The 17,628-nt window shown below is 43.3% G+C and overlaps 2 protein-coding genes and 1 long non-coding RNA gene across 10 annotated transcripts in view; 2 read left to right on the top strand and 1 right to left on the bottom strand.

Annotated features, from left to right (window-relative positions):
* The window catches only part of LOC140623891 (uncharacterized), a 58,350-nt gene extending 57,642 nt beyond the window's left edge, over positions 1 to 708 (top strand). For all 3 annotated transcript variants that reach the window (XR_012023425.1, XR_012023424.1, XR_012023423.1), the window contains one exon: positions 386 to 708. This is a non-coding gene — a long non-coding RNA (uncharacterized lncRNA). The remainder of the gene's footprint in view (positions 1 to 385) is intronic.
* USO1 (USO1 vesicle transport factor) overlaps positions 1 to 2,364 on the bottom strand; it is an 89,020-nt gene extending 86,656 nt beyond the window's left edge. For 3 of the 5 annotated variants that reach the window (XM_072810623.1, XM_072810621.1, XM_072810624.1), the window contains exon 1: positions 2,017 to 2,263. Coding sequence is in view for 2 of the 5 variants with exons in the window: in XM_072810619.1 (XP_072666720.1) it covers positions 2,017 to 2,082 (66 nt within the window). In the remaining 3 variants the exon portion in view is untranslated. Of the gene's footprint in view, positions 1 to 2,016 lie in introns of all 5 variants that reach the window. The other 2 variants (XM_072810619.1, XM_072810620.1) reach the window with 1 other exon arrangement.
* Positions 2,365 to 2,411: 47 nt separating this feature from the next.
* The window catches only part of G3BP2 (G3BP stress granule assembly factor 2), an 87,006-nt gene continuing 71,789 nt past the window's right edge, over positions 2,412 to 17,628 (top strand). For both annotated transcript variants that reach the window (XM_072810629.1, XM_072810628.1), the window contains exon 1: positions 2,412 to 2,608. The gene's annotated coding sequence lies outside the window, so the exon portion shown is untranslated. The remainder of the gene's footprint in view (positions 2,609 to 17,628) is intronic.

The raw sequence follows: 17,628 nt of genomic DNA, 5'->3' as shown, positions 1-17,628 counted from the left end.
AGTCTCAGCTCTGTAATACTGTGCAAGTCGCTTCAGTGCTTTGTGCCTTAGTTTCCTAACGTAAAACGAGGTGGGGGGGGGGTTCAACCTGGATGATCTGCAAAGGACCTTCCAGCTTTAAAATCCTATATTCAATTATATACCATCTTTTCTACAGAAGTCGTTGTGACAAGGCCAACTATTAAAAAAAAAAAAAAAAGAAAAAGATAGTCTTCCTCTAAAATCATGTATTACATGATTTTTTTTTTTTTATTAAAAACTACCCTTTACTGAGCACATACTAAGTGCCAGGCTCTATTTCTTATTTCACTTAATCCTTATTTACACCCATAAAAGCAAGTGGTTCCCTTACTTTACTCACAGGGTATTATCCATCTCTTGCCAGGTCCAATCAAATTAGAGGTGGAAGACAAGGATTCAAATTAAAGCCTAAATCCAAAGCGAGCTCTAATATACTATACTTGATGCATCAAACGGAAAATATCAGAAATAAAATAAATGAACAAAAGCTGAAGAGGTGGGCTGTGACTCTGGTGATCTGGAGAGAGCAACAGTCTTATAACAAGGCAGCTCGGGTGCCTTGTAGCCATGTGGAAGCAGACGAAAGAAGCCAAATATCAGTCGTGTATGTCTGTGTGTGTGTGCGTGTGGACATGGACATGAAATCTCCCAATTTTCAAATAAAGGAAGAGATTCATCAGCTTTCAACTTCTGCTGTAAACAGTTCTAATTCAGATCTGTGAGGTTGATTTTGATACTCGTAATTTTCCAAAATTCCCGGGTAAGTATTAAAATATGAGCATCAGCAAGAAGACCTAGGCTAAGAAGGGAAACCATATTTGAATCCTGGCTTTGCTACTACTAGTAGCGTGACATTGGTCAAGTCACTTCACCTCTCTAAACCACATTTCTTCATTTGTAAAGTGAAGATACTACCATCTATCTGGCAGGGTGGTTAGATTAATGGAGAATGTGCACTATAAAGAACTCAGCATAGTACCTACTTCAAGATAAGAGCTTGACAAATGAAAGCTATTATTATCTTTCAAAATCCCAGTAACACAGAACGTAGGATCTATGTTCACAGACATCCCAATTATGTCTATGACTACTCCCCAAAGTTTACCTTTAAAATGTCATGCTTGGTCACTTTCCTGTATATCTGAAATCATTCTCAATTAGCTTATTTTTAAAATGTCACATGCACTCATTTCTAATAGAAACTAACCGAACTTCAAAATAAATTTATCTTAAACCTAAACGCTGAACCAACTATCAAATACTGTTTTCCGTGGCGAACAGGTTTTTAACGTGACGCTGCAAATCGTGTTACCGAGGAAGGGTTCAGACTTCTGAATCGGGTGAGTAGAAGGGAAAGTTAGGGATGAGTCCCAAAGCAGTTTGAGCGCGAAACAGACCTCCAAGTCCAAGCGAGTATAGCTGGGGGAGCCCGAAAAACGAGGCCTGAACTGGTGACACCTGGCAGAACGATTTTCCTCCAGTTGAAGGGACGGGAGCAGGTGGCTTCGTGCCCCCAAACTATCATTTCATTCTTAGCCACATGCTTTCGTCAACAGCTGGGTTTTAACCCTTCTTGCCACCTTCCCCCATGACCCACTGCAGGCTGCGACGGAGGGAGTAGGACCTTAGGTTCCTCTCGGCCTCTGGAGACAGGCGGAAGGGGGCAAAGGCCCGCGCGGCCCCGAGGGGCGCAGGAGACAGGTCGAGCCACCTGCGCCCAGGGTCGAGCCCTTCCCGGGCGGGTCCCCCCACCCCCACCCCCACCCCCACCCTGTAGAGCTTCGGGGCGCGGCCGCGGCCACCCGGGCCGAAACGCCGCGCAGGGGGCTGTGCTGGGGGCGTCAGGAATGGCGCGGGGGTCCCAGGAGAGAAAGGGAGGCAAAGGGAGAGGCGGGCGCGTGGACTCCCGGCCCGTGGTGGGGCACGGAGGTCACCTCCCGGGCCCCGAGTCGTCCGAACCCTTCCCCAGTCCCGGGCCCATCGCGCTCCTCTCACCGTCTCGGCCTCTGTGTGCTGGGGCCCGGCGCTCTGACCGCCCATTACACCGCGGAGGAAATTCATCTTTCGCTCAGCCACCGGCTCCGCAGGCCCCGCCGGGAAAGAAACGGCGACTTTCCCTGCCCTCGGCAGGGCCCGGCCCCTAGGCCCGCTCCCCGCACTCGCCGGCGCGGCCACCAACGCCTCCCACCCAGGGGCCGCTCCAGCCTCCTAAGCCCGGAAACAGCCGCCGCCGCCAGTCTAAGTGCGCGTGCGCGGGGACGTGGCATTACGTGGCGGCCCGACGGGCGCAGGCCAAAGGGGGACGGAGGCGACGGGGGGCCCGCAGCGCGTATCCAAGCCCGCCCACTGCGCATGCCCCGCCTCCCTGGGCGGACACGCCCCCTGCCCCGCCCCCCGCCGGTCGGTCCCGCCGGCCCCGCCGCCCACGCGGTCCAAGCGCGGCCCCGCAGCCGTGGGGGATCCGGGTGGCGGGTCTTGGCTTGCGGGGAGCTTGGCTGTCGCCGAAGGGGCCTCGCCGCCAGCTGTCGAATCTGGGGTCCTACTCTGTTGGGTCGACAGTGGAATTGTCCTTCGGCCGACGTTACAGGTAAGGGGCCCGGCCCTGGGAGGGCTCGTTGGGCCTTGCGGTCCCGCGATGCGAGCCTTAGGGCCTTCTGAGCCTCGTAAATCGCATTTCTTTACCGGGCTTTGTTTAGCGGTAAAAAAGGGTGCTAGAGCCCCCTCATTCCGTTGCCACCGGAGGGCGCATTTTCCAGTCCTTGCTCTCCAGACCTGTTACAAAAGGGATTCCTGGATCTGAACACCAGGTACTCCGCTGTTCTCCAATGGTGCGAAGTTGAAACCGATCGAGCCCTGCGCTTAGTTTATGAGAGAAAACGCATTGATCTGTAGTGTCATTTTGGCAGCTAATTACGTAATATTTCGTTATTACTTCTCAACCCCTGCATTTTCAGTGTTTTTTTTTTTTAAACATGAAAAATGTCTTTTTTTTTTTTTTTTTTTCAAAATGGTATGCCCTGCCCCTTTGGAAATGAGATTGCCCAGGTGGCTACACCTGCTTCTGGAGTAGCCTTGTAAATGTCTTGAGCGCAGGGTCGAGTTAGCCTACTGATCCATACACCTCTTCACTTGGATCCCCTACAGGTCTCGAATTCAGCATTTAAAATTGAACTCATCATCTTCCCCAGCCTACATTAAAGGGGGGAAATAAAAAAGAGAAATCACTATGCTTCTTTGTGCCTTACCACTCTCAACAGTACCACTAGCCAAATAATTGCCTAAGCTAGAAGGAGGACACTGGGGGGAATCTTATGTTCTGGACTTCTCACCCACCTGTCCAGTATTCAAGCTCTTTAATTTCTATTTATAGAATATTTCTCAAACAGGTCCTATGCTCTTCATCCTTGCTGCCTTTGACATAGTTTATGTTCTCATAATTTTTCACCAAGATTATAGCAGTAGCTTCCTAACTAGTTTGTCTGCATTCAAGCCCTGGCTTCTGTCCAGTCCAGCCTCCAGTCCAGTCACCCTTGGATGAGCCTAACAATGACAAAACATCTGTCCATGTAGGTACTCTTCTTAAAATCTTCCCGTGGTTGTCCATCTGCTCCATAATAAAATCTAGTCTCTGTAGCTTGGTATACAGACCTGTTATGTTCTGGCTCCTATCTTTCCAGCTCCTGCCTCCCCCACGTACTCTGGAATTTTGCCGGGATATGCCCTTCCCCTCCCACCTCCTCATCAAGGAAACTCCTACTGATTCCTTAAGATTTAACTCTGGCACCATCTGAAAGCTTTCCCTGAAATTCAGGTACCTGTGTCTATGCTACCACTTTGCAGTTGTTAGTATGTGGAAAGCACTCAATAAATGCTTGTGAAGCCTACTGTTTAAGGGCAGGACTATGTTATTTATTCATTTTTGTATCTTCACATTTTGGCGCTGGCATAAAAGGTGATATTGATGGATAAATGAAGAAGACATTGTGTATATTTGAATATTTTGCTGAGGAGGAGGGTCCTTTTTTCATCTCTGGGGTGGAATTGTAGATAACATATATCACCGAGGCTCTAGTGAAAGTTCCTTTCCTACTGCCAAGGTATTAATTAAGCATGGGTGACTTGGAGAATGGTTGGGATCATACTGCCCCAAATCCTGTGCTCTAAGCATTGTCTTCTGCTTTAAAACTGGACACTTGACATTTAATTCAGACATTTTCCATGGGGGTATTTGTTGCAACCTTAAAAAAGTGACCAATAAACACTCAGCATTGTTATTACCAAGTAATGTTTGTAAAGAATCACTCAGTCCCTAAGCCCCACCCCTTCCTGATGAGCTTCTCACCTTCCTCCTGTGCCTCACTCAATCCCCATCATCTGCATTGGGGCTCATGGATTTCTACTACATGGATTCTTTCTTTTTTTTTTTTTTTTTTTAAAGGATCTTATTTATTTATTCATGAGAGACACACAGAGAGAGGCAGAGACACAGGCAGAGGGAGAAGCAGGCTCCGTGAACAGAGCCTGATGCAGTACTCAATCGATCCCAAGATTCCAGGATCACGTCCTGGGCCAAAGGCAGCCGCTCAACTGCTGAGCCACCCAGGCATCCCTACGTGTATTCTTTCCTAATAAAGCAAACAAACAAAAATAGTGCCTGACATTTTAGCTAAATAAATTCCTTTAAGGCACCAACCTGGTCAAAGTGCCCTGCTTTGTTTTAAACTGGTGAGTAGGTCAGTAACAGCATATGAATTTTCCTTCCAGTTGACCTGTTTTCTTCCCTAACAGCATCCCCCTGGCAGGAAGGACTGTGGACAGGAGGGATGGACAGTTGAGTCCAGAGAAGGTGAAGATAGAGCCCTCAAACCCCCCACCCCCGCCACCCTGACCTCATAGTCTTGCCTCTCTTGGTGTCTGGCAAGGGGTGGAGCTGCTCACCACTTCCAGTCTCAAGAGGAAGCAGAGGGTTCAATGGCTACTTTGTCCCTCATTTGGGGTCTGAAAGAGGAGCAGAGGCATCATGACTAAGGAATAGCCATGAAATGGACTCGTTATTTAAGAGAAAGAGAGTTACAAGTGAATGTACTTTCACTAATTTTTTTTTTTTTTTATGATAGTCACAGAGAGAGAGAGAGAGAGGCAGAGACATAGGCAGAGGGAGAAGCAGGCTCCATGCACCGGGACCCTGATGCGGGACTTGATCCCAGGTCTCCAGGATCGCGCCCTGGGCCAAAGGCAGGCGCCAAACCGCTGCGCCATCCAGGGATCCCAACTTTCACTAGTTTTATAGAGAGAAGTCAGGGACCATGTCTTGTGCCTGTTTGTACCTTTTAATCATTTAGTAGAATTCCTTTAATACGATAGATGTTCACAAACCGTTTCTTTAAATAAAGGAAAAGAAAACATGTAAAAATCCTGACCACCTGACTTAGGCCATTATGCTTCAGAATTTCATAAATCTAAATGTCTGGGATAAGAATTGCCACAAATCCTTATAATACATGTAATAAAAATATTTAGCTTGGGTGTCCTTGGGTGAATAAAAGTGATTTCCCTTTAAGCCAAACCTGATAACAAAGCAACTAACAAAATTTGAAATTCATTTTTAAAATTGCTTCCTCACAATCCCCTACTTCAGTGTCTCTTCAGTGGCCCACTTTCCCCATTCTTTCTTACTTTCTAGTGGCAAACTCAACAAAGCAATGAAATACAATTGCACAAGATTGTGTTTTGGTTGGAAGGTTGGTAGTGTGGTGGAGTATTGTTACCTGCTTAGAAATTTGTATTTGAAATACACCATACACAGATCTCTAAAGACTGCAAAATCAGTGTCCAGAAACATTGTTTTTGTTTTTTTTTAAAGTCAGCTCTATGCATAACATGGGGCTCAAGTCATGACCCTGAGATCAAGAGTCACACACTCTACCCACTTAGCCAGCCAGATGCCCCCAAATATTGTTGATACAATTATGCATTACTATCCATTAACCAAACATACAGAAAAATAAATTACTAATGATGAAGCAGCTATTGAAATTCATAACCAATCAGGGATCCCTGGGTGGCTCAGCGGTTTAGCGCCTGCCTTCGGCCCAGGGCGTGATCCTGGAGTCCCCGGATCGAGTCCCACGTCGGGCTCCCTGCATGGAGCTTGCTTCTCCCTCTGCCTATGTCTCTGCCTCTCTCTCTGTGTCTCTCATGAATAAATAAATAAAATTTTTAATAATAATAACAACATCAAATACATAGGTGGTGTGCCTTATTTACCAGTCTCTGTCTATTAAAAGTGTGTTGCATAAAATACTTTACTTAATCCTCACAACAACCTTATGAGATGGGTAGTGATAGTAGATGGTGAAACAGGCAGAGCGTTATTTGCCTGATACCCTACAGCCAGGAAGTGGCAGAGCTAGGACATAAGTCTGAGATATGGCTCCAAAGCCTGTGCTGTTAGATACTATGCTATCCAGACTCTTCTGCACCCAAGGCAACCATCATGCACTAGGTAGAAATATGGCCTACAAGTCCCTATATAATCTGACCCCTCTGTTATCCCCCTGACCTCATCTTCTGCTGCATTCCCTCCACTCCAGGCACACTAGCATCTTGTTTCTGAAACTTAACTCCCTCTTTCCCTTGTTCTTTTCCTGTATTGGGGATGCTTGCTACTCCAGTTCTCTGGAGGAATGGCTTGCTCCTTCACCTGTTTGATTAGGTATACTCAAGCGTTACCCAGGTCTCTCCTGACTATTTTAAGTTACAGTTTCCTCATACTCCTTCTCCCTCTGCTCTGCTTATTTTTCTCTGTAGCACTTGCCAGTCTGATACATTATTTTCCCATATGTGTTATTTTCCTATATTTCATCAGCTATAAGACACCATTAAGTGTCCCTCAGAGAAGGAAAAATATTAAACCGTGCCGATTGTCTGATGCATCTACCACAAGATGCATCCCAATTTCAGGTTTCACAAAATGTGAAAAGATGTTTATTGTAGGACTAATGGAGTATAGTATATATTTTACATCTTTATCTTGTTTATTGTCTATCTCCTCATTGCCAGCAGAATGGGAGCCCCTAAGGGCCGTAATTTTAGTCCTTTTGTGAAATGTTTTATCCTCAGTGCTTAGCACAGTGTCTAACACATAATAGGCACTTGGTAACTCTAAAGGGTGAATGAACTCCCCAGATGAAGAAATTCCTGCTTTCAGCCTGTGTGCAGGGAGCAGAAATTCTGCAACGTTGCTAAGCGTTGCATGGTGGCCGGACTTAATAGAGTCTGCATCGGGGTCCTCAGAAAATTTTATTAACATGCTAATTTTAGTTTATGAATATTTTGTTGGCCGTTAATGACTAACTTAATAATTAATGTTTAGTCATATGTAAAAGTAAATGTTGTGTGGGAGGAAGAATTTATATTTTTAGAACTAGATATCAGCCCACTGGGAGAACCATCTCAACCTCCAAATGGCTAGCTTACCTTGCTTGGAGATTCACACTGATGAAATGGTTTTCTTCTCTTTCCTCCACTCCTCCTCCTCCTCCTCCACTCCTCCTCCTTTTTCCCTTCCTCCTCCTTTTTCTAAGACAGGTAATATATTCACATGGTTAAAATAAAAAGTACCAAAAAGTGTATAGTAAAAAGTTCCCCTGGTATATTCCGTGGCCGCCCAGGAAATCAATGTAAACTGTTCTTGTTTATCCTTTTAGATATACAAATATGTATATTTAATATCTCTTTCTCTTTTTTTAAAAAAATAACATAGATAAGGGACACCTGGGTGGCTCAGCGGTTGAGCATCTGCCATTGGCTCAAGGTGTGACCCCAGGGTCCCCACGTGGAGCCTGCTTCTCCCTCTGCCTGTGTCTCTGCCCCTCTCTCTCTCTCTGTGTCTCATGAATAAATAAATCTTTTAAAAAATTAAAAGAATAATAATAACATAGATAAATGTAGCACATTGTATATACTGTCCTATACCTTTTTTCCATTTAATGTATCTTGGAGATTGTTCCACATCAATATATAGAGGGTGGTACATATCTTCAACCTTTCTTATTGTGTCCTGTGAAGTGCCTTTCAAAATATGTTTTTATTTTTTATTTTTTTAAGATTGTATTTCTTTATTGAGAGAGAACAAGCATAAGCAGGGGGAGGGGCAGAGAGAGAAGGTGAAGCAGACTCTCTGCTCAGCAGGGAGCCTGATGCGGCTCCATCCCAGGACTCTGGGATCATGACCTGACCCCAAGACAGATGCTTAACTGACTGAGCCACCTAGGTGCCCCTCAAAATATTTTTTTAAAGTCCTAAGAATTCATGGGACACCTGGGTAGCTCAGCGGTTGAGCGTCTGCGTTAGGCTCAGGGCATGATCCCAGGGTTCCAGAATCAAGTTCCACATCAGGCTCCCTGTATGGAGCCTGCTTCTTCCTCTGCCTGTGTCTCTGCCTCTCTTTCTTCATGAATAAATAAATAAAATCTTGAAAAAAAAAAATAGAGTCCTAAGAGTTCCTAAGGAGACGAGGGTGCAAGAAAGAAGGTTCTGGGACCCCATCCTGTTCCATTCTATCGATTTCATTTGTTTACATTGCTGATTTCATTTGAACAAAAAGATTGAGAGGCTAAAACTTTGGATGGCCACCTCTCTTAGGGGATGTGAAATGTGATCAAGGCATGGACTCAAAATAGTCAAGGAGCCTCACATGCTCTAGAGTCTAGGGTTCAAATTCCTGCCCTACCTGTTAAGAAAGGAAATAAAGGTGGCTGTTAGGATTTTATTAGAGAATATCTTTAACATGCTTAATAATTTAATACCAGAGGGGCCCCTGGGTGGCACAGTTGAGCATCCAACTCTTGGTTTCGGCTCCGGTAGTGATCTCGGGGTCTGAAATCGTGGCCCAGTTGAGATCTGCTAGAGTTTCTCTCTCCCTCTCCCTCTATGCCTCCCCACACTCACTTTCCCCTGTGCTTTTTCTCTCTAAAATACATGAATCTTAAAGAAAAAAAAACACTTCAATACCTGAAACATAGTTAAGTACTCAATAAAAGAATGGACAGCCAGATCATCTTTGGTATGTATTAGCATTTTCTTAAAAACCAAACATGTAGGGATCCCTGGGTGGTGCAGCGGTTTAGCGCCTGCCTTTGGCCCAGGGTGTGATCTTGGAGACCCAGGATCAAATCCCACGTCGGGCTCCCAGTGCATGGAGCCTGCTTCTCCCTCTGCCTATGTCTCTGCCTCTCTCTCTGTGTGTGACTATCATAAATAAATCAAAAAAAAAAAATTAAAAAAAAAAAACCAAACATGTAAAGATAGTACTTAACTGAAAGTATATTGGCTGATGTTACTGGAATGTCTGTTACTTCAGATATAGCTTGATCTGGGGCATCAAGACAATGTCCCCAGGATCTGGGCTTTCTCTTTCTGGGCTCTGCTGTTTTTATCTGTTTCTTTCTCTGGCTCCTTACAGGGGCAAGATGCCTGTCAGCCCTATAATTTCCCAGGTCCAAGTTCATCAAGGAAGACTCCTAACCTCTCTCATGACTCACTGCATCTGGCTGAGTCATGCACCCATGTGTTGGGCCAGTTCCTGTAGTCCAGTGTGTGAGATGCACTGATTGGCCTTGATTCACACACCCACCTCTAAAACCAGCAGTGAGAGTCCTCAGTTCACCTCAAATCGTAAGGCATAAGAACAGGGGAACAGGGACTTTATTCAAAGGAAATCTGGAATACTATGCCAGGGGAAAGTTTATCAGGGTAGAAAAAAACAATAGATGCTCACTGTATGCCCTAATGGACTTGACTGCCAATTTATTTTTGAAAAATATTTTTTCCAGCAGTGCTACTAGCATATTGCTAACCTCAGTTCTGTTGCTTTGCAAAAGGTTCAAAAGATCATGTTGCATTATTTAATAAAAGTTATTTTACACTGCATTGTATTTCTGTCTACAAGCAAAGCTGTAGCTTTACTCTTTAAAAACAAAACAAAAAAACAAACAAAAAAAAAACTATGGTCCAGTGTGTTTTCATTTTTAAGAAAATACAATAAAGAGAATTCCTTACTTAGGACACATCTAAATTGGGAAATCCCATTTTCAGTTCCAAAGGACTTTTTATAAAACTATGGAGGGACAGATTTATCAGATCCAGGACTCAGCACTCTTGCCTGCTGTGGAAAATTTGCAGTGACCTCCCCACCACACCCCCTCTCTTCCAGCTAGCTGAACAGGCAGGTCTTGAATAGCCAGGATGGGTTTTTACTGTCCCAGTCTCTAGCTAGACCAAATCCTTTGAAGTTCACGATACTGGCTGATGCCAAGATTCCATGGAAGCTTAAGATGGTTTATTATGGAGTCACTGTCACCTCCACCAGCAATCCATGATCCCAGAGCAAATTGCAGCTGACCTGTTTCATTTGCCTGAGTCTGTGGCCCAAGTGAGTATGTGTGAGGGGTTGGGATGTCAGGGGACTCTGTAGGGTGTCTCTTGAGATGAGAGTACAGTCTGTGAAGGCAGATTGGGCCTCCGGGCCAGCAGGATGGTTAGCTTACCTGGACCAGAACTTTTCAAAGCTAGCCCACACCTCCAAGTCCATTCTTTCCCCAATTCCAGCCCTTTAATGAAGTTGAATAAAGTTGCCAATGGCCTGTGGTTGATGAATACACCACATGTAATTGGGGTGGGCTCAGTAACTTGCAGATATTAGTTGAAGGGACCAGCACTGAAATAGGCAGATTGAGAAAAGAAGAGGGAGTTGGGTGAGGATATAATTCTCTGCCAGCAGCTCAGTTGTCTATTGCAGAGAAATGGAAGCTAAGATCATGAGCACCAAGAGGCAAAGAAGAGAAGTCTTCTGTTTGGCTTGACCATTGCCTGATGCTGCCTTGGTGGGATCTCATAAACACCACAATAGTTGTAGGTAGTATAAAGAGCTAGAAGAGCTGCAGCTTGCTCTCCCACCACTCTCTGTACACACATGGCTTTTCCAGGGCAGGACCACAGCCTATTGGACTGAAGTGCCCCAGAACCAAGTCCAAAAACTGCTCTCTCTCTCCTAGGTATATGAATAGTGACTTGTAAATAGCTCAGAGTCCAAGGTTCTAATAGGTAATGGCCTCAGCCAATCTCTTTCCTGTGAGGGCCCTGCTATCTAGGTCTGGTTCTAGTATCTGGGTCAGAGCAAACTGACTATCCTGGTATTTTGGTACTTACTTCATGGTATAATAAGTTTCAAGATCTTTGTTTTTAAAAAGTTCACATTTTACACCTTTTAAAACAAATCAATAAAACTACACATTCAACACATTTCCTTTTAATAGAGGTGAGCAATTCCAAGCTTTGCTGTGTCCTTGCACACCTGGCAAGGATTCAGTGCCTTTTTGCAGTGTTAGCTCCCTTGCCTGCCTGGAGCTTTTAGAATCTCATCCTCTGGATTGCTGCTCAGCTCCCTAGATTAGATTTTTCCCTGCCAATCCGGGAAGGATGGTCTCTCCCTTGGGATTCTCTTCCCCAGCAGAATGAGCCACTTTGCTCAGAGCCTTTCTCTGGGAATCCGTATGCTCTCTCCCTCTTTTTGGGGGTGGGATGGGATGGGGAGCTGGGGTTGCGAGGTGACTGATAAAGAGAAACTGAGAAGGGTTTCTATGAAGGAGAGGAGGCAAAGAAGAGGAAGGGGGTAGAGTGGCAAGAGATCTGAGAAACTCAATGAAACTGCTGACTAATCTCTGCCACTAGAGTATTACACACACACAAACAGTTTTTTTCCCCCAGTACTTAAAATAGCTCGGCATAGCAAAATATTGAAAACAGTTGTGCTTGGATTCTTGAACTACTGATTCAGCAAACACTGAGTCTCTGTCCTCTGTGACAGGCGCCACTATAGGTACTCTCCTGTGTGTGGGTCACTCTGGAAGGCTAGAAATCCTTATTCTGTTTCACAGAGAGAAGCCTGGGCTTCATCATGGCATAGGCCAGAAAGGCAAGTTTTGTTTGCAAACCTAGACAGACCTGGGTTTTCATTCTAGTCTTGCCACTTTTGAACAGTGTGGCCTTGGGCAAGTGATTTAACTTTGCTGTGTCAGTTGCAATGACCATGTGCTGCAACAACAGGAAACCCAAGAGTATCTTAAATTAGGAGGGAGGAAGAACAGGACTGGCACAGAGTAGCTCTAAGATGTCATCTGTTATCTGAGCTGGAATCTTTCCGCTCAGCTATCCTTGGCTTGAGGCCTTTTGTCTTTGTGGTTGCAAGCTAGCTGCTTCATCTCCAGCATGAAGATCTCCAGCATTGTATCCTTATTCTAAAAAAAAAAAAAAAAAAAAAGGGCAAAAAAAAAAAAAAAAGATTCTTATAGTAAACAAGGAAGAATAAACCCTGAAAAAACTTGCCAACCTAGGAGCATCATTGTAAAGATTAAATAATGCTTGTAAAACATCTACCAAGAAGCCAGTAACATGGTTAATACTTAAAAATACCCCTCCCCAACTTGTGGGGACAGGTTATTTGTTTTTGTTTTTGTTTTTTTTAATCACTTGTAGTCAGACACATAATAAATAAACAGATAATAAATAGTCACTACGCCTAAGTTACCTTTTACTGGTTTGGAAATTCTGTATTTCCTTGAATCTTTTGATATCCCTTCAGCTATACAACTAAGACTACTTCTATGCTGTATTAGTCTACATGACTATAAAATGGTTGGTTCTAGAACCCATTTACTAGGATAACATTATGTATATATTAAATAAGAACTTGGGCAGCCCAGGTGGCTCAGTGGTTTAACACCGCCTTCAGCCCAGGGCGTGATCCTGGAGACCTGGGATCGAGTCCCACATTGGGCTCCCTGCATGGAGCCTGCTTCTCCCTCTGCCTGTGTCTCTGCCTCTCTCTCTCTCTATCTCTCATGAATAAATAAATAAAATCTTTTTTTTTAATAATAAATTTATTTTTTATTGGTGTTCAATTTACCAACATACAGAATAACACCCAGTGCTCATCCCGTCAAGTGCCCCCTCAGTGCCCCTCACCCATTCACCCTCACCCACCGCACTTCTCCCCTTCCACCACCCCCAGCTCGCTTCCCAGAGTTAGGAGTCTTCATGTTCTGTCTCCCTTTCTGATATTTCCCACACATTTCTTCTCCCTTCCCTTATATTCCCTTTCACTCTTATTTATATTCCCCAAATGAATGAGAACATACACTGTTTGTCCTTCTCCGATTGACTTACTTCACTCAGCATAATACCCTCCAGTTCCATCCATGTTGAAGCAAATGGTGGGTATTTGTCGTTTCTAATGGCTGAGGAATATTCCATTGTATACATAAACCACATCTTCTTTATCCATTCATCTTTCGATGGACACCGAGGCTCCTTCCACAGTTTGGCTATTGTGGACATTGCTGCTAGAAACATCGGGGTGCAGGTGTCCCGGCTTTCATTGCATCTGAATCTTTGGGGTAAATCCCCAACAGTGCAATTGCTGGGTCGTAGGGCAGGTCTATTTTTAACTCTGAGGAACCTCCACACAGTTTTCCAGAGTGGCTGCACCAGTTCACATTCCCACTAACAGTGCAAGAGGGTCCCCCTTTCTCCACATCCTCTCCAACATTTGTGGTTTCCTGCCTTGTTAATTTTCCCCATTCTCACTGGTGTGAGGTGGGATCTCATTGGGGTTTTGATTTGTATTTCCCTGATGGCAAGTGATGCAGAGCATTTTCTCATGTGCGTGTTGCCCATGTCTATGTCTTCCTCTGTGAGATTTCTGTTCATGTCTTTTGCCCATTTCATGATTGGATTGTTTGTTTCTTTGGTGTTGAGTTTAATAAGTTCTTTATAGATCTTGGAAACTAGCCCTTTATCTGATACGTCATTTGCAAATATCTTCTCCCATTCTGTAGGTTGTCTTTTAGTTTTGTTGACTGTATCCTTTGCTGTGCAAAAGCTTCTTATCTGGATGAAGTCCCAATAGTTCATTTTTGCTTTTGTTTCTTTTGCCTTCATGGATGTATCTTGCAAGAAGTTACTGTGGCCGAGTTCAAAACGGATGTTGCCTGTGTTCTCCTCTAGGATTTTGATGGAATCTTGTCTCACATTTAGATCTTTCATCCATTTTGAGTTTATCTTTGTGTATGGTGCAAGAGAGTGGTCTAGTTTCATTCTTCTGCATGTGGATGTCCAATTTTCCCAGCACCATTTATTGAAGAGACTGTCTTTCTTCCAGTGGATAGTCTTTCCTGCTTTATCGAATATTGACCATAAAGTTCAGGGTCCACTTCTGGGTTGTCTATTCTGTTCCATTGATCTGTGTGTCTGTTTTTGTGCCAGTACCACACTGTCTTGATGACCACAGCTTTGTAGTCCAACCTGAAATCTGGCATTGTGATGCCCCCAGATATGGTTTTCTTTTTTAAAATTCCCCTGGCTATTCGGGGTCTTTTCTGATTCCACACAAATCTTAAAATAATTTGTTCTAACTCTCTGAAGAAAGTCCATGGTATTTTGATAGGGATTGCATTAAATGTGTAAATTGCCCTGGGTAGCGTTGACATTTTAACAATATTAATTCTTCCAATCCATGAGCATTGAATATGTTTCCATCTTCTTGTGTCTTCCTCAATTTCTTTCAGAAGTGTTCTATAGTTTTTAGGGTATAGATCCTTCACCTCTTTGATTAGGTTTATTCCTAGGTATCTTATGCTTTTGGGTGCAATTGTAAATGGGATTGACTCCTTAATTTCTCTTTCTTCAGTCTCATTGTTAGTGTATAGAAATGCCATTGATTTTTGGGCATTGATTTTGTATCCTGCCACGCTACCAAATTGCTGTATGAGTTCTAACAACCTTGGGGTGGAGGCTTCTGGGTTTTCTATGTGGAGTATCATGTCATCGGCGAAGAGGAAGAGTTTGACTTCTTCTTTGCCAATTTGAATGCCTTTAATGTCTTTTTGTTGTCTGATTGCTGAGGCTAGGACTTCCAGTACTATGTTGAATAGCAGTAGTGAGAGTGGACATCCCTGTCTTGTTCCTGATCTTAGGGGAAAGGCTCCTAGTGCTTCCCCATTGAGAATGATATTTGCTGTGGGTTTTTTGTAGATGGCTTTTAAGATGTTGAGGAATGTTCCCTCTATCCCTACACTCTGAAGAGTTTTGATCAGGAATGGATGCTGTATTTTGTCAAATGCTTTCTCTGCATCTAATGAGAGGATCATATGGTTCTTGGTTTTTCTCTTGCTGATATGATGAATCACATTGATTGTTTTACGAGTGTTGAACCAGCCTTGTTTCCCGGGAATAAATCCTACTTGGTCATGGTGAATAATTTTCTTAATGTATTGTTGGATTCTATTGGCTAGTATCTTGTTGAGAATTTTTGCATCCATGTTCATCAGGGATATTGGTCTGTAATTCTCCTTTTTGGTGGGGTCTTTGTCTGGTTTTGGAATTAAGGTGATGCTGGCCTCATAGAACGAATTTGGAAGTACTCCATCTCTTTCTATCTTTCCAAACAGCTTTAGTAGAATAGGTATGATTTCTTTAAACGTTTGATAGAATTCCCCTGGGAAACCATCTGGCCCTGGACTCTTGTGTCTTGGGAGGTTTTTGATGACTGCTTCAATTTCCTCCCTGATTATTGGCCTGTTCAGGTTTTCTATTTCTTCCTGTTCCAGTTTTGGTAGTTTGTGGCTTTCCAGGAATGCGTCCATTTCTTCTAGATTGCCTAATTTATTGGCGTATAGCTGTTCATAATATGTTTTTAAAATCGTTTGTATTTCCTTGGTGTTGGTAGTGATCTCTCCTTTCTCATTCATGGTTTTATTAATTTGAGTCTTCTCTCTCTTCTTTTTAATAAGGCTGGCTAATGGTTTATCTATCTTATTAATTCTTTCAAAGAACCAACTCCTGGTTCTGTTGATCTGTTCCACGGTTCTTCTGGTCTCGATTTGGTTGAGTTCTGCTCTAATCTTTATTAACTCTCTTCTTCTGCTGGGTGTAAGGTCCATCTGCTGTTTTTTTTCTCTAGCTCCTTTATGTGTAAGGTTAGCTTTTGTATTTGAGTTCTTTCCAGTTTTTGAATGGATGCTTGTATTGCGATGTATTTCCCCCTTAGGACTGCTTTTGCTGCATCCCAAAGATTTTGAACAGTTGTATCTTCATTCTCATTAGTTTCCATGAATCTTTTTAATTTTTCCTTAATTTCCTGGTTGACCCTTTCATCTTTTAGCAGGATGGTCCTTAACCTCCACGTTTTTGAGGTCCTTCCAAACTTCTTGTTGTGATTTAGTTCTAATTTCAAGGCATTATGGTCTGAGAATATGCAGGGGATGATCCCAATCTTTTGGTATCAGTTCAGACCCAATTTGTGACCCAGTATGTGGTCTATTCTGGAGAAAGTTCCATGTGCACTTGAGAAGAATGTGTATTCAGTCAAGTTTGGATGTAAAGTTCTGTAGATATCTGTGAAATCCATCTGGTCCAGTGTATCATTTAAAGCTCTCGTTTCTTTGGAGATGTTGTGCTTAGAAGACCTATCGAGGGTAGAAAGAGCTAGATTGAAGTCACCAAGTATAAGTGTATTATTATCTAAGTATTTCTTCACTTTGGTTATTAATTGGTTTAAATATTTGGCAGCTCCCACATTCGGGGCATATATATTGAGGATTGTTAAGTCCTCTTGTTGAATAGATCCTTTAAGTATGAGATAGTGTCCCTCTTCATCTCTCACTACAGTCTTCGGGGTAAATTTTAGTTTATCTGATATGAGGATGGCTACCCCTGCTTTCTTTTGAGGACCATTTGAATGGTAAATGGTTCTCCAACCTTTTATTTTCAGGCTGTAGGTGTCCTTCTGTCTAAAATGAGTCTCCTAAAAAAAATAAAAAATAAATAAAATAAAATAAAATAAAAAAATAAAATAAAATAAAATAAAAAAATAAAATGAGTCTCTTGTAGACAGCAAATAGATGGGTCCTGCTTTTTTATCCAGTCTGAAACCCTGTGCCTTTTGATGGGTTCATTAAGCCCGTTCACGTTCAGAGTTACTATCGAAAGATACGAGTTTAGTGTCATCATGATATCTATTCAGTCCTTGTTTTTGTGGAGTGTTCCACTGAACTTCTTCTTAAAGGTGAATTTTAAGAGTCCCCCTTAAAATTTCTTGCAGAGCTGGTTTGGAGGTCACATATTCTTTCAGTTCCTGCCTGTCTTGGAAGCTCTTTATCTCTCCTTCCATTCTGAATGAGAGCCTTGCTGGATAAAGTATTCTTGGTTGCATGTTCTTCTCATTTAGGACCCTGAATATATCCTGCCAGCCCTTTCTGGCCTGCCAGGTCTCTGTGGAGAGGTCTGCTGTTACCCTAATACTCCTCCCCATAAAAGTCAGGGATTTCTTGTCTCTTGCTGCTTTAAGGATCTTCTCTTTATCTTTGGAATTTGCAAGCTTAACTATTAAACGTCAAGGTGTTGAACGGTTTTTATTGATTTTAGGGGGGGATCTCTCTATTTCCTGGATCTGAATGCCTGTTTCCCTTTCCAGATTAGGAAAGTTTTCAGGTATGATTTGTTCAAATACATATCCTGGCCCTCTGGCCCTTTCGGCGCCCTCGGGAA

The sequence above is a fragment of the Canis lupus genome, chromosome 33 (assembly GCF_048164855.1).
Source record: "Canis lupus baileyi chromosome 33, mCanLup2.hap1, whole genome shotgun sequence".
Lineage (NCBI taxonomy): Eukaryota > Metazoa > Chordata > Mammalia > Carnivora > Canidae > Canis > Canis lupus.
The sequence above is the reverse complement of the archived record's forward strand: the minus strand, read 5'-3'. Positions and strand labels throughout refer to the sequence as shown.